At 40.9% G+C, this 17536-nt stretch overlaps 1 protein-coding gene across 6 annotated transcripts in view; it reads right to left on the bottom strand.

The window, feature by feature from the left end:
- SPSB4 (splA/ryanodine receptor domain and SOCS box containing 4) overlaps window positions 1–17536 on the bottom strand; it is an 81043-nt gene that overhangs the window by 42310 nt on the left and 21197 nt on the right. For all 6 annotated transcript variants that reach the window (XM_039557098.1, XM_039557092.1, XM_039557093.1 and 3 more), the window contains one exon: window positions 14839–15695. In XM_039557098.1, coding sequence (XP_039413032.1) covers window positions 14839–15532 — 694 coding nt within the window. In that variant the 5' untranslated portion in view covers window positions 15533–15695. The remainder of the gene's footprint in view (window positions 1–14838; window positions 15696–17536) is intronic.

Below are 17536 nucleotides of genomic sequence, written 5' to 3'. Positions count from 1 at the left end.
GGTGAAGAAATTCACCTTACATGACCAGACAAACCTGTAATCCCTGCTGCAACTCCTGTAGCAGCTTTAGTGGTCTTCAGAAATACCTGACATTTTACTAAATATCAAGTTATCCTGTCTCTCCTGTCAGAGATCATAGAATGTGCTTATCACAGATTCACTTCTGTTACCTTTAGGTGTTTCAAAAAACATATAGCTAAATCTCGTATTTATTTTAATACACGAGGAAGCACCATATAAAATTTCAACTATTTTTTATGAGCAGATAATTTTATGATAGCTTGCCTGGCGCTATTTTGTTTTCCATTTTATGACACTTCCTGTGCTGAAGGATGTAACCGAACTGCCACATTCAACCAGTATCAGTAGATCCTCTAAGAATATATTTCATTCCTTTTCAAGCCCATTTATACTTTTGATTTTCACATAATCTCACTGCAATAATTTATAGGACTGATTTTTTCAATTTTTTTTTTTTTTTTTTTTTAATAAGGCACCTGGTATTTCACTGGAACACCTCAGTCATCAGATTTTGACACAGAACCTTCCACAGTGACTTTTTCTGTGCCATTTATGAATGCACAGACATTTTTTTAATATTCTCTGCAGTTATTTCTTTTTCAGACTGAAGAGTTAAGCCAAAACAAACCAAGAGAGGTGTTTTGTCACATAACACATATGTAAGCTGCCACAACGTGCTCTGGATGCAAAAAGCTTACACAGCTCCACAAAAGGAGACCAGAGAGTTTAGGAAACTAACTATTAAGGGTTCCTAAACACATATACATCTGGCTAAGTATGAAATCCAGATGAATAGAGGCTAAGGGATCACCCAGATGAAATAAAGCTTCAGAGGAATCAGGGAAAGAAAGGGATCACTCTCCCTCTAAGCTTATCCAGCTCCCACACTGTCCCTTAGCCAGCTAGTAATTGTAGCTGTCGAGGATACAGATGTAGGGGGACTATTGGTCAGATCCAGGTTTATTTATTCTTTCCTTGTGCAGAAGCCATACTTTTCTTCCTATTCAGCCTATTAATTTTTAGTATTTATTTAGTTTAGTATCTATTTACATGTTTTAACATCTGGGGAGAAGGGGTAGGAGAGGGCAGGTATGGACAAGAGCATGTGGTACTCAAGACACAAGCTGGCCACAATAACATCACCAGTTCCCTGCTCTGTCCCAGTTCACAACATCACATTCAGCCTGTGGGTGACTCATTAGTGACATTTTCATCATATTAGGCACAATGTCTCCAGGATCTCTTTCAAGGTGGCAACAGTTCATCCTGCACAGAACTCCTCACACACCACACAGAAGCACATTTGCTCCCCTCACCCCATCCTGTTACACATCACTGGGCAGATGACATCACCAAACTTCACCTACTTCTTTACTGTCAAGTTAATTACTGCAGGATTCTGCTCAGAGTCCAATTTGGATTTATCTACCATGAAAGATTGTGTGTAAATTACTTCACCTTATTTTCCAGTTCACTATTACTATACTGAGCAGAGTAGATCCCAGCAGAAATCCTACTAATAATCTCCTCCCAACTTAGAACCTGACCATTCGCTTCCATCTTTTCTTGCCTGTTTTTAAAGAAGGTTCCCAAAAGAACTGCCTGACTTCACCAACATACAAGTTTTTCAGAAGGGATTCTTTCATCAGGTTCTCTGAAGTATCTAAATTTCAAAACCTATTGGACTGCCCTTACTCCCACACATTCCCACCTTCAGACAACTAAAAAGCCTTACACTCCCTTCCATGAAATAATCATCATATATATTCACCTGTCTAATCATCCTGTTCTTTGTTACAGTTTCTAATATCAAAAGCCGAAATTGTTGTTAGATTTTTAATTTAGTCTTTATCTGAACACTAGATCTCCAGCCTGGATCAATGGGAAGCGCAGACTAGACGAGGTCCCCTCTGTAATGGAATCTACTGTACATAACGTTGACTATATAATTGAAAATATAGGTGTTAGATGCTGCATACCAGCAAATCCCAGGACATGGGCAGCCCCAAGGCACAGGCAGGAAATGCCTCCAGGGACTCTACACTTAATGACTGCGCCTTCTAATGTACTTCAGGGCACATCCTTGTCAGCCTAATTAAAACCAGAAATCATTTACTGCTCATTGTTTTCCCTGAGAGGCGGGAAATGACTGGAGACCGCTGACAGAAGTGCCCCAGGAGGCACTGAATTCCCTGCTACAATTACCTGGCAAAAAGAGTAGTAACATCTTTGGAGCCTGCTGTCTGCACCACACAATTACATGTTTAATAAAGGATTTGGTTTCACCTTTCCAAAAATAGCTGAATGCGTTCTATGAGAATTTCAAGAAAGGCCCTACAAGGGATAAGAATGAGATATATATATATATATAGAGAGAGAGAGAGAGAGCTATATAGATAGATATAGATGAAATATACTTATCATTCATCTTGGATGGCCCATTTGAGACATGGATAGTTTGGCTCTGTCTGCAGAAGCTTATTTGTAAAATTATAATGCACCAAAATGTGCAAGTTATTACCTAAAAAACAGATAAAGATCTGAAAAATTACAGGTCTAGTCCTGCTTAATCCAGAACACTTCATTCTTTGGAAGTGCTGTGTAATACAGAACATCAGCCCTTCCGTGAAAAGGCTCTCTCTGCTTACCCATTTACTGCACTCTAGGTAGAACAGAGTAAAAAGCTGTCAAACCAAGCCAGAGAGCCCCTAAAAACCTCCTGTGACTGCAACTAACTTGGACAGAGAAACAGAAGCAGATCGGGTCTTTCTAAGCACTGGCAGCAAGAAGATCCAGAAGGGCCTTTAGTCAGTACCTCCCCCATCTACCACCTGAAAATCCATCTCTTTGTCTGCTTCTTATTCTGCAAGGTCAAAGGAGAGCTCTACAATTGAATCAGCTTTATCATGATTTTCCACATTAAATGAAACTAGTGACTTCTTGACAGTCAAAGAATATTGTTCTTTTTTAAAAACACAAGAATTCTAGGGTTTATTCAGGGGATCAAGTAAAATCTAGTTGTGTTCAAGACACCTAGACAGCTTTGCACAATTGCATTTGTACGACTCACTTGGTTTACCCTAATTTCTTCAAAGGTCATTTCTCACATTTTATCTCAAAAGACTATTTTAAAATACTGTTTTTGCAAAACAACTGGCAGAATCAGCTGAACAGAGCCCCTGTGTGAACAGAGACAGTATCATTTGCAGATTAAAGAAAGGAAAGAATGAGTAAGAGACAATTTACAGCTGTCCACTCAGAGAAGGACACCAAAGCACTCTACTCTTCTTCCCCAACTCCTGAAAAAACATTTTATCATACTCCCTGCAGAGAAACTAGAGAAACAGTATTGTCCACCTGCTCACAAAAAGGAGACACTCCTCCATCTCCATCTAAAGCAGAGAAGACTTCCTTGCACAAGGAGATACCACTTCCCAGCAGCCAGAGCATTTCAGAGAAGCACACGGCCGTGCTGAGCTCCACAGAGGATCAGAACATTACTGTAAGATTAGCATTGGGAAATGAATTTACCATCTGCCTTTTTGGCCCAAAATCTTAATCCTAAAAGCCTGAAAAACAAAGTTTTTTTACACTCAATGTGTGTTCTTGTATTGGTTATGTAAATGGGGTTTTCTTCTTTTCTTAGTACTGAGCAACTTCTCAAGAAGAGAGAACACTGGATTTTCATTTTCCCCTGCTCCAAGAGCAGATCCTACCAAACACCTCCTTTCATGCACTACTTCAAAAACTAATTATGCAGAGTTAGCCAAAAGCTCTAGTTTAAAAGCCTAATCTCTCTTTTAAATATTACCACTGCAAAGGCAATTGTGTACTGAGAACATAACCAGAAGATGCTAACTGATGGGGTTTTGGGGCTACAGCTTATCCTGCTTATAAGGGTAGGTAAGCATACAACAGGGAAAATAGCAAACTAGGACATTTGTTATTGCAAGGAATTGTCAGCAAGGGGAAAACAAGAAATTCTACAAAATGTTTTCTTATTTTCTACCTAGGAAAGCAAATCTTTTCCCTATTTAACATAAGATGCCTACTGCAATAACTTGTTAAGGGTGTCTTATAAAGCAAATGAGAACTTAACAGAAATTCACTCTAAATCAAAATTACAGTAATTCACAATAATGGGGAATAAGTGATTTAGTGTACCATGGTCAAAGTGACCCTTCGATTTTACGCTCACATTTCACACACAAAATGCTTCTTTGTATTGCCATTTTAAGGAAGTTTGTATCAGCACAGAAATCTGGGGAACAGAAAGCAGATGGTAGTTCCAGCTGATGAGAAGTTCCTGGGAGCCGTGGGATTTGTTGACCAGCACTTTCCTATGGGTTGCTGAGAAACCCATCCACCACAACAGGGTAATGGCTGCTCTTGCTCCCAAAGCAGCACAGAAGGATGGGCTGCTTCCCCCTCTAATAGAGAGCCTCTAATGACAGCAGCCAAACACTGCCAGAGAGGCCTCTCATGCACAGACACCCCTCCCCAAGCTCGTTTTTCTGGAAGCAGTCAATTCCTGGCCAATTCCTCCTTCAGCTCCTTCTCTGCAGAGCCGTAACCACTAATGACTCATGTGCAGCACCTGACATTTACCCCAGCCTGGAGCTGGGGCATCATGAGCCACAGCAGCAGCACGTGGGTAAGAAGCAGCACAGAACTGCTGCTCTGTGGCAAGGGAAGCAGCTTGAAAGCATCACCCACTTCGATACGAAGTCCAAACCATCCTGGTTTGTTCCAGTTCTGTTCTGTTTTAAAGACAAACTTATTTTCATGAACACTTGAAGATTATAGCCTATGTATGCATTATGTATTAAAGGTGCTGGGGGAAAAATGGGCCAGAGGAAGTCTGGAACTTCCTCTGCATAAGTGATTCAGGGAAAAAAAAAAAAATTGCATTCTCGGGAAGTCGCTGCTTGCATACAGATGCTGGCCAGTTAACAGAATTGCATTTCAGAATTATTATCAGAGTTTCTTATCAGAAATGCTGCTGGGGATGACGCTAGAAGGTTGGAACTCCAGTACTTCAAGTACATCAAGTTACATGCAGGACTCTGAAAACATTTACATCACAGATGATTTAGTTTCTGCTTTATTCTTGAAATGAAATTATAAAATGCCTTGAACATATTCCTGATGATCAGTAATACCTGCAAGTTCAGCTAATTATTTTAGAGGACACAAGATCTATTACATAGAAGTAACAGATTTAAATTTACAGTAAGTTCAGAAAACTGAGGAAAAAAATTTTAAGAACTTATAAAAGTCTATCAGAAATTAAGAATATGTCACTCAAAAATATGCAGCATTAATTCAGCCTCTCAGATCCAGAAGTATTAACAATTCACTCATTTCTACTCAAATTGAAAACTCCATTTGTAAAGTCATGAATGACAAAAAATCCTGGGAGATGCCAATAGCATCACAGTGATTCCTGCAAAGTTCATACTGAAAACACAGGGAACATGTGTCAGGTTGTTTGACTTATACAGGCTCTTAGTCTGACTTACAAAAACAAGCAGTTACAAGCAGTGGCCAGGAAAGCTCAGCATAGCTGTGCTTAACACCAGGAGGAGCCAGGTGAATTTTCACTCCCTACCATGCAGCTGGGGGTTGGAATCGGAGCTCCTGCGCTCCGGCCAGAAAAAACTGGTGATGAAAGTAAAGAAAGTACAGGAGGGATGTCTGGTCAGTCAGGAGATTGGATAGTCCTGACCCTTCTTTTCCATGTGCTACTTGGCTTACTACATCAAGGCTTATTTCCTTCTGTTAAAATCTCAGCATCTTTTTCCTTTAACCCTCTTTCCAGACTTGTCTGCTTTCTCTCTTCCTTTTAAGCACTAGAGCCTTCTTCACATTTGCTCTTCCAAGTACATCTTCCTAGATCTTGCTGGCACTTCTCACTTTAGCTCTTGCTCTTCCTCCTCCCTTGCCACACGTTTCATTCTGTTGCCTGTGGGTCACAGGTCCTTCATGATATCACACATCCTTTGCACACTACAGCCCTTTGGCCAAGGTCCCCACAACTTTAACTTCCAAATCACAATCTAAATGAAAAGTGAAGAATGTGTGAGCATTGCCTTCCCAAGTCAAGAAAATACCACTGAAGCTGATTTCTCAGTTTAAGTCCAAGCCCCAGGTGAAGCCATCTCTCCTTTCCCAAACGTGCCATGAACAAATTACTCAGAAGTACAAAAGGATTGGCTGTAACCAAATACTAACATAGACTTAATGGACTGCAGATTTTGCAGGATGTTTAAAGTTTCCCTTCTGATCTCTCTGAACTTTGGCCTTCATTTGTTTATACAAGCAGAGGCCATCAGGTCATACCACTAAAATCAGCAAATTGTTTACACATATGGCAAGCATGCATGGAACAGGGCTGGAGTCATGGCTACAACACAGCACATTAAAGCAATTGCTTTAGTTAAAACAACAAAGACAGAGTGAGTCCACACATGTGATGAGGAGACCTTCCAGTGCAGTGAAACTCAAGTACGAACCAAGAAATTAACTGGTATTTCTTCAGGAGCCAAGGCACACATTTCCACGCCAACCTAACCCAAGTCACTTACCCCAACACTGCCTGTTTAATGAGAAGTGGCAGCCTTTGACATCACCAGTGTCAAAATATTACAAAATTTCAAGTGCATGAGCTAATTCAGCAGGGTGGCAGTTAACACTGCAAAGAATATAAAAGCTCAGAATGTGAGGCTGGAAGAGAAGCTGTTGCTGACAGTACACAAACCCCAAACACGCTGCTGGGTTGCACTTGTTTGAGCACCAGGTTCTAAACAAACCAAGATCCTAAGCCTTTAAAAATTATTTTAACTTTCATAAAGATCTTTTAAAAGCCTCTCCAGATAGTGTATTTTACGTAATACAAATCACTTGAAAATGAGTTTTCAGAAGCACAAAGCATTTCAGTTTTGAACATGTGAACAGGGCATTAGTATAACCCCACATTCTGTTCTGTTCTGATGGACAGAGGAACATATTTTTGAGAGCAATTACAGCCTCTATGCTTAACAGAACACCAAAATATGAAAGGTAAACACTACAAGAAATGATGAAAAGTACCAGGATCTAAAAGAAATTAATCATTTTGTCTTGCTCAAATAAACTGTAGCTGTCAAGCTTGCTGAAACCAGAGGGAGGAGGAAACAGATTTTTTTTAGCTTCAAGATGGTGTCTCAAAGCTTTGTGGCCCATTCAGTGGCACAGTGAATAGACACGCAGATATGTGGCACACACAAGAATATTATTAACTTCTATAGTTACTTTTTATTGAAAAGCAGGAACACCACGCTTTTAAATGTTGTGTCCAAACCAACATATGCAGAAATGGAATTCCCATTTCCAATGGGGACACAGCATGTTGTAAAAATTCAAGTGTCTGTTGTGAGAAATAAAACTCTCAAACAAAAGTTATCCTTTTTTAATGTTACCTACTTTGGTCATAATACATTTTGGTTTCATACAAATCACTTCTCTGGAAGAAGACAATTTGTTTGGCCAACCAGTGATAAGAAATTGGCAGAGACAGAGCTAATAAGAACCTTTTCTTAGAAAAAAAAGCCAACCCAGCTCAAAGACATCCCACATCTGAAGTTTATTACTTTCAGAAAGAAATGTTCAGAGAAAGCAGAGATATACTCTTATATTGTTACTCATGATACAAGTTTGACACATGTATCAAAATGAAATTTGTGTTCTCTTAAGCATGACCATGGAAAATACAGGTATAGCTTTCACTAACTGATCTGAGGTTACACTGGAAATTACCAACAGAAATTCTCTTTGTAGTGTCATCATTTTATCTTCTGTATTTCATCACCAACTAACATTTAATCAACTGAAAACATTCTCTCAGTACTTGTACATGAAGTTCAATTTTGTCAATAACTTCAAGCATAACATCTCCTCTGCCTCAACCCTGAGTTCCAGCACTGAAGACTGAAATGCTCCATCTCACACTTCTAGTGTTGGAGGTTTTCAGCAAAAATCAGGTTTGATAACAGACCTGAAGACAGATTTGATCATCAGTCCCACCCCAAAGCAGTTTGAAGTGAAAGACTGAAGGTATACTGCCAAACCAAAGCAGATGAGGGGGAGCTTTGATCCAGTGCCGTCCTGCTAGCAGGGCTTTTCCACTGCTATCTTCAAAGGGTAACACAAACTTGAACCTGAGAACACAGGGACTGGCGTGCTCTGGGGGTTTCCACTCTGGCTCTCCGGGGGAAACTACAGAATACACCAACTCATGGACACACAGGACTGGGGAGAAAAGAGTCAAGGAAAAAGTGAGTACAAAAGGATGACTTGCAGCTGAACCTAGCACCTTTTAGCAGAGTGAAACTATCTCGACCAAGTGGGATAAGGCTGCCCAGCTCAGATTGACAGCAGCAAAAAAGCAAAACCCATTCTGCCATTTGCCAGCTTCCAGGTGCTTGACTGCACAGCCTCAGCATTATTTTCACACAGTGTTGCTGCTAGCTTTGTTCTCCTGTACACAGTGGAACCACCTGCAGAATAAAGCAGCATCTCTGGACATGCTCATTTTGGACTCACTGCCTGTCAGTTTACCATATAAAATGGATTTTGCCATAATACGAAGACTGGTGTAGGAATTGCCACTCACCACAACACATTCTTTTTCAGAGTGTAAATTTCTCTGGGCTCAAACTAGAAATCAGGTTGTTTAACTGCCTCTCCAAGCAAAGAAGCTACACTGGATTTAAGAGAAAGAGGCCATCTGCAAAAAGAGCTTATGATTACGGAAGGGTAGAAACTTCCATGGCTAGAGAGACAAAAAAAAGGAGTATCTTAAGGAGAAATATAACTTATGAGGAAACATGTATGAAAACAGTCTTAATTTAAAAAGCGTGCATTTTTGGCAATAAAATAAATATTTCATTGAATAACAGAAGCACCACTATTTGCCCTGAAACTTGGATTTCTAGTCTACAATCCCCAAAACAAGAGAGATAGAGAAAATCCAAAAATAATAATCCTTTACAAATTTCCACTTCTAATATGAACCTGTGATAACCAGTTCATATTGCTGAGCAGTTCCAGCATCATAGCTCAAGCAAATTCATAAAAGAATTAAGCAATGCTACCAAGCTGCTATTTCAGTGTAGTAAGTACAATATTCACAGTGTAACTTGTTCACATCAATTTTGAGAACAGAGGTAGAGTCACTGCTCTTCAAGGTTCTTATTTCTTAAAAACATGATACATGGGAAATCAGTGGAAACATGATCAGGCACTTTTTCCTTAAAACTGTAGATTTGGCAGTTGCCATGGCACCTTTATGAACCAAAGAAGGAAGATACAGCACAGGTATGTCAGGATGCAAAGAAACCACAACCCAGCTGTGGACTACTGATGCCTGTTCTTAGCCTTGGGAACTACCGAGCTTGAAATAAAGTATCCCAGCACCTTCTTACGTGCTAGGCCAATGATAACTGGATTCCTTGCTGATAAACAAAGTAGACAAGACTGTAATGAGGGGGAAAAAAAAAAAAAACCCTCACAAAAAAAACCCAAACCAACAAACCTGCTATCTGTAAAGCTGATATGTGCCTCAGATTGTCTGAGGAGGCTCTGTCACTGGAGGTATTAACAGGACAAACTTATATAAAACAAATGCCATTCATCATTACAGTTAAAGTCACACATTTAAATCTGAAATGTCCTTCTCTGGAAGAGTGATACTGCATCTGATCTTCTAGTTATCAGTAACAAAAATGCACTACCTGAAGTTGGGGACAAGAAAAAAAAAAAAAGATAGGTAGGAATTTATTATTGCTTAGTGTGGTAACAGAAAACAAGAGAAACTCAGCTGGGGAAGGAAAGAAAGAAACAGGGACTAAATAAATGACGAGTATCTGGGAGAGAGATGTAATGCAGAGATCACCAAGAAGGGGCAGGAGGTGGCTGGGGTGAAAAGCCACTTAGCAGAGTGGCATATTCTAGTGACAATAAAGTGATTTCAACCTGCTGGGAAAAGGCTGAGAATTAATTAGAAAGTATCAACAAATTAAGATTAAAGGACAAAAAACACACTTAAGCCAGAGATGGGGGGTGCACATAGAAGAAGACAAAAAACCCCCAACAATAGTTCAAGCTCTTGAAGCTTGAAATGCTGTTTCCTGTTAAATTATCTCAAACGTTAAAGATTGCTTCTTCACAGCATTGGCTGCTTAATTGCTGCTGCTTCATCCTCTGACTACATGTCTGTAGGGAAAATCCTTTTTAAGGTTTAGCAATACCAGATTTTCAGAGTACATTATTCCCACTGCAGTCTCCTGAGTAATGTATTATATAAATAGCATAAAACAAGTTTAGATAAACAAAAAACCAAATCCATTTAAAAATTTTAATTGAAAACCATGTGGGGGGAAAACCCAGTCTGATGAGAGATTATGGATTTCTCCTGGCAGTTAATAATGCCGCAATTTTGACTTAGATTTCTTTATGGCAAAAAGGCCTCCAAGGGGAAGAGTGTATGCTTATAATTAGCAATTGTGGTGTGTTAGACCAATGCAAATGAAAATAAACTGAGAACAGTAGGAAAGAGGAAAGAAGTTGTGCATAGCTCCAAAATTGCTATTTTAGCTTAGAAGCACCACCCTTCATTCAAAATGCTAAACACACAGAGCCTCAGGTCTGAAAGAGTTTCAGGGGTTACACTGTGGTCTTAACAGCTGAGAGCCAAAGGTTTGAACTCACCCCACATGCCAGAAGTTCTGTAGCTGTATGAGCTAACAGAAAGGACATGCACTGAACCCCCTCCTTCCTCCCCAGACCTGAAGTACACAACCACCCCCAGCTCCTCCCTGGTGGGCTGCAAGCACCCCAGCAGCCAAGAGAGGCAGGAGCCCAAGGGACCATCACCCTTTCCCCAGGCAACCCAGGATCCAGGAACATGAACTACTGCTCCTGGGCCTCTACACAGCAGCATGCGCTGGCTCGTAACTCCCTGAACTGAACCAACTTGCAGGCAGAGCGAGCAGGCGACTGGCACACAAAAACAGGAGCCAAAATTTCTGTTCGGATGATCTTTAGTCCACCTATTCCTTCATGGTCGGTAAATTCAAAGAATATACATCGAATAATACTTCTGTTTCCTTTGGGGATGTAAACAGAGATATTAAAAGCAGGGGATCTGTTGCATGGCAGTGCTCAGTAACTGCTGACACAGAGCCCAGGGACCCTTGCTGGTGAGGGCCAGATCCTGCAAGAAGGATCTGCAGGTTAAAACACAAATGGGTACAGACAAATGTTTTTCATAGATCATACTTGGAAGTAAAGTCTTCTCTTCTGAGACAAATGCTTCCAGCTTCCTGAGCTCAACAATTATTTTCAGAATTGAGTAAGGACCGTGGGAGGTTTAGTGCAAGAACTGCAATGAGTTCAGTTTACCTACTCAATGACCAAGTTTTCCATCACAGCACTGTTACATTGATTGTCCTCCCAATGCTTTGTTTAAACACTAATGGATCAGTTCATGATCTGCAATGTACATTTACACAGACGTGTTTTGCTATTTCTCTGTTCCAGTCTATAAATAGTCTCCAGGACTCCTCATCAGACACCAGATATAAATAGACCAGCTTTTTGTACACAAGCACATACCCTGATCTGAAAAGTAACATCTACTGCTTTTATGTTATTTGAGGTTTCTAATTACTGCAATAGGCAGTAAGTCAGAAGGCTGATGTAAATTTCTGTCCAGCTTAGGAACTGGGCAAACATCAGTGTGGTAAGTACTGATAGCATTTGATCAAAGAGTTTGTGCTGGGAAGAACTCAATGTACTTACTATGAGCACTCTCCATCCTGTCCCTCTGCCTTTCCTCCCAAATCCTGAAAATATTTGCAACTCCAAGTCTCTCAAAAAAAAAAAAGGAAAAAAAGTCTTGTGAAAAGTCACAGATCATCATCATGTGATGTTCAAAGTAGTTTCTGAAGCAGAATACTGTGGGTATCAGATGCAGCTGGAAGAAGTACAACTGATTTTAATTACAGCATTATTCTAGGAGCAATATCCAGAGCCCAGAGGGCACACGGGTCCTTGATCTTTGACCTGCAGCCTTATCCTCCTGTGAATCTGCCATCTCTGCAGTAATTAACACACTTGGAAGCCTGCATCATCTGTGACGTATGTTTAAGTTCATTGCAGCTGCATGAAAGCCCATCATCTGAGCCTTTCACTCTTCCATTCCTGCAAGCTTTTCATTCTTTGCCAAGCAACTGAAATACATGGGCCTTTAAAGTATTCAGAGGTCTTCAATTTAAGCAGCAAGTATTGAAAACACTAGAAATCCCTGCCGTGGAGGTCTCCGTTTGCTCTGTAGGACACCACACAAACAACCATCACAAGCTGTGGTTTGCATTCTGAGCAGCAACAATCAATCACTGAATAGCAAGTTATGAGGCACTGCTTGACAGCAGCTGCAAAACCAGCTAAGTTACTATGGCCAGATCTACTAAAAGCTGCAGGAGATACTTCCAGGGAATAGAAGGGGGAAAAAAAGTATTAGGGGAAAAAAAGAAAAACAGAGCTAATTGGTAAGATTAGAAAAGAACCAAAAAATAACAACACCCCACATATATGTATGTTCCAATGTATTTACATTCGTGAACACAACTGTCCTTCAATACCTGCTCTGATTTTCACAAGAACAAGCAATTATAAAAACCTGCAATCAAAAGTGCAATGAGAGCAAACATGAAGAGTGCCACAGCCAAGCTTGCATTGTTGCACATGGGCTAGCTATATAGAAACACCTTTAGCAGAAAAGAGACAGTGTTTGCTTTGGAGCACCAGCTAAACAAGCTCATTTGGTTTCTTGAATGCTGTTTTTGTTGTAGGACAGTAATGGATCAGCAAACATGTGATAGCAAATTATGTGAATCCAGGATGTCAAACTGCCCCACGGCGAAGAGGCTTTAAACTTCCTCTTCACATGATCAGATTAACACTCAGGCCTACATAAAAGTTTAGTTCACAAGTTTGCTTTTATCCACGGGTTCACGTGCTTAAAAAAAATAGAGACTTTGACTTTCTCAGGGATAGTTTAGGAAGCTATCCTGCCTCTTCCAGCGAAATTATCCCACGAGAAACCGGATAGGAATTTTTCTCTGACATCTCACAGACCACAGCTATCCTTCTCCATTTAGTCCCTTTTATTTTATGATTTCTACTGAACTCATTCACATCCTCCTCCTGTGTTTTCATCTTTCTAGAGCTCCCTTGAGCAGCCCTGTGAAAGCTACAAAAGGAATGCAGAACAACTCCTTGTGTGGACTTGGTGGACCAAGCTGAGCTGTACTTTGCTTAGTTTGGCAGATATTCCCAGTATTACAAAAACTGCTTTCGCAAACAAATACTCAGTTTGCAAAAGTCTCTCTCCCCTACAGTCCAAAAAAAGACTGTCAGCACATCATTCTGCAACGACTAAGTAATTGCAAAATACTCAAGATACTCAGATATTCCCCTGTATGAAAGCACTTGGGAAGCTGCCATTTAGCATCTAGCTGTAAAACCTGCACAGCTTCTGTGGATAAAAAGTCTTTCCCCCCAGAGCTTATTACAGATGTTTAGGAAAACGTAATCTTAAGCAGGGTTGAACTATTTAATTATGTTTCTACTTGGGATGTCAGATGTAATGTTAATGAGAAGATAATTAATTTTTGACAGAAAAAAATGTAGACCACTTCATCCTAATGGAAAAGAATAGTAAATTCTTTTAGAAATTACTAATTGAAAGGCCAGTGTTGAACACTTGCTCTTACTGTCTTCTTAAAAGACTAAGTTCCATTCAAAGAGCCCAAAATAACATGAAAATGTTGCCCTGCCATCTACTTGTTTCTATATCTTTATATTTGTAGCTCCTACTACACCTCAGATAACACAGTTTTAAACAAGAACCAAGTTCCACCTGCTACCTTGCCCATCCTTTTATCCCCTAGCTTCCAGCAGCTGAGAAGCTGACGGCGAAGGGCTGGCCTCGAGCGAACTGGGCACAGACCTGGCAGAGCCCATGCCTTCCTGGGCACGGAAAACAGGACAGGACCCACTTCTGCAACTCACCTTCTGCTGGGCTGCTGCTTGGAGGTCACAGCAGCAACATGCTGCTCCTCATTATGTAACAGTTTCATTAGGTATTACCCTGTTAGATCAGACATAGCTCATGCTTATCCCAAACACTGGATTTCTGGACAATACCCTCAGAGAGTACCTTCTGAAGTGAACTAAGGAACAGAGCTCTCTTTCAGAAAAACTGCTGAAAGCAGTATTTGACCTCAGTTTCCAGATTCTTGGGGATCCGCAGCTGCTTCTGAGGGTCCTGAGAAGGCAACTATAGAAAGAACTTGTCTGGCCTGTGTTCAAGTATGTTTATGCACACCATGTAAGAGTTTCCACTACTACAGGAAATTTTTACAGGATCCGCAAATCCTATTTGGAAACCACAGATTTAAAACATATCCTCCAGTAAACAAGAGTTTTACTGTTAAATATACCCAGGAAGTTTCTCAGTATCTTTTTCTCAGCCTGTTCAGTTTCTTTGGACATGGAATTCTTGCCTCTGTGCCTGCCAAAAAGGAAGGTATTTTGATACAATCCATACCATCATTATAAGACACAACAGAGATATATTCATTGTGGGCAGTAAGTATGGGGTGCAGTCTCCTCACAGTTGAACAGTCTGCTCCCTCCTGCACACTGTCCACAGCAAAAGGAGAAAGAAAAAGAAAAGTTGAGAGGGTAATGAAGAAATGCAGTAACACTTACGGTCAAGTCCATTGATGTATCTCATTGTAATTTCACAGTGCCCCCAAACTGCACTGACTATGGGGTAAAGTTTTTTCCCTTTTAGTCCCCTGAAGGCCACTCCAAGATACTGTCCATCGACCATGAAGCTAAGCGTCCCTTCATCCATATCCAAAACCACCAGTAAGGAGTCTGGGAGTACAAAAGACTCATCTGGTTCCAAAAAGACAGGGTATGTGACCCCGGGCTGGTTTTTACAGTTGTGGTAGAGTTTGTTGCGCCCCAGATCCCAGCCCCAGGATTCACTATTGCTACCAACCAAGGACGTGTATCCCACCGAGTGCAGCGGCGCCTCGGCTGTGGAGACGCCCACCACGGCGTGAGTCCCCCGCTGCCTCGTAGGCCAGTGGATCTGCCACACGTGCAGGCCCCGTGTGTAGCCCACCTTGCCCCGGATGCAATCTGTGCTTTGGGCCACCGGGTGTCTGTGAAAAGTCAGTTTATCGTCTTCCTTTACAAATATATTTAAAGACCGATCTTCGTTATTCCAAGCGTGTTTGTACTGGACCTCCAGCTTGGCAGGGGGCATATCCAGCAGCATGTCCAGGCGTGCGGGCTTGCAAAAATCCGGGCCTCTCAGCTCTCGTTTCACAGGTCTATAAGGGGGCTCCCTCACATCTACAGACTTTATGCTCCCTGAGATTTTCTGGCCCATTGCTTGGCTGCAGGTTTACAAAGGAGAAAGAAAAGTTGACTTTGGCCCAACGTCACCTCATGAAAGCACCGTTACACTGAGCCAGTGACCTGACAAGCCGACTGGATTTACTCCTCCTGTTTGGAGCTTTTTAGCAGCAATGTTTCCAGAGTAAAAAATGCTCCTGAAAGAAAGCAGAAAGTTTCCAGTTAGTTTAAGAAAGCCAACAGAAAACCCACAGCATATTTTTGAAGAGCTTCTTCTCATCCCTAGGAGCTATTTTAAACACCAGAGCTAAATTCACTCCTCCTTGTGAAGTGTCCTGCAGCGCTAACCAGGCTGCCAGCAGGATGTGGAGCCCACCAGCGCACAGAGCGCAGACAGTCATTTCCTCCAATTCATAATAGGATGCAGACATTCCCCACCTTCTGCCCTTCCACCTATTTTGTCTGGCCAAGTTCACAGCGGGCCCAAAGCAGGCAGACGCTGTTCCCCAGCAACAGTGATAAACTTTATGTGCAGCAGTAGCTTCACTTTCACTTGTGCTTTTGGTTCAGTCTCAGACATGCACTAGGTCAGAATCCCCTTTTACTTCCAGATGTGCTCTGCCCTGGGCCCTGGTGACAGAGACTTCAGCTTCTCTGCCCTCATTAAAACAAATGCAGCCAACAGCAAATGGCTGCAAAATGTAAATGTTTCTTTTTAAACTTATCATGCCATTAAATAAAAGGAGAAAACCATCATAAATTCATCAAGATTCAGTTTTGTTTTTTTTTTAAAAAAGCTAAAAAAAAGAGAGGGATTGAGGAAGAGGAGCCATGGAAGGACAAATGAAGAATGGCAGTTTCAGTTCTTGGGCAGACATTTCTAATGGGCATCTAGTGCAGCTGGGGATGTTCCTCCTGCTAATGGACAGCAGGCTAATTAATCCACAGTTCCCATATTTCAGTATTCAGCTCACCTAGAACACATTAAGACACATTAAGGGGAATACATAATTTTGAAGTGTATTATTTCTCTGCTTCCACAGGCGAACATTGTAAAAAAGCACCAGGAAAAACCTGGATAATCTAGATTTAGTCACGTTTTAGAGCTCAGGCAGAGAGCAGAGGTAAATCAAGAACTTCTAAAAGTACTAAAGGAATAAAGATGAAGACAAAGTCCTAAAAACTCAAATAGGGGATTGACATGGGATCAAACAGAGTATCTGCAGCACCAGACATACTTCTGTCTTCTAGCAAAATCAGTGCCAAGTCCAGGAATGCTCAAATATAGCCGAGTAGACCCACTCTGTTTATTTACTGACAGAGTGATGAAGTGTTTCAAGAAGAAAAAAATCTCCACACTCTCAAGAGGCTGAAGAGCCCAGGTGACAGGGGGTTGTCATAAAATACCAAACAGCAGATGGGCAGAAATGTTCTTGCAAAAAACATCCTGCAAGACTTCACTTGGTAAGTCAAGTCCATGTTCTTCCTTTTAAAGAACTTCTACTCCAAACATACTATCCCATTCCAAAGATGTCTGAAAGATGATAAGAAACATGCAATCACAATAGAAGGAAACAAAAAAGTTTAGGGAAAAAAACCCTCTGAAGTTTACCAGCCAACCGAAGTTGAGAAGTGAATGAAGTCCTCATATTATTTCCAATGGCAAATACCATGTAAAGTATTTTCTGTACATATTAAACACAGAAATTAAACCACATCTATGTTATGTGAAAGCCTTCTTTCAAAAAAAAAAAAAAAAAGAAAAAAAGTAAAAAATTGAATTTTTAAAACCACATGACAGTTAAGTTACTACATGAAAATATTTTCTGGTGACTGGTCCCACAAGGGCATACGCCCACACCTCAATGTGGAAGAACCAACTCGTTGCACCTAATTTTAATCTTTGAAAAGAAAAAAAAATATATGTAGGTATCCAATCCTCTCATGTCACATTTGCAGGAAGACTCACAATTCACAGGAGCTCTCCACATGAGATCAACTTGAATGATCCCCCTTATTCCTTTCCAAACCATGTAAA

This window comes from Corvus cornix, chromosome 9 (genome assembly GCF_000738735.6).
Source record: "Corvus cornix cornix isolate S_Up_H32 chromosome 9, ASM73873v5, whole genome shotgun sequence".
NCBI classification, from domain to species: domain Eukaryota; kingdom Metazoa; phylum Chordata; class Aves; order Passeriformes; family Corvidae; genus Corvus; species Corvus cornix.
Note: the sequence above shows the minus strand (reverse complement) of the source record. Positions and strands in the feature narration are given on the sequence as shown.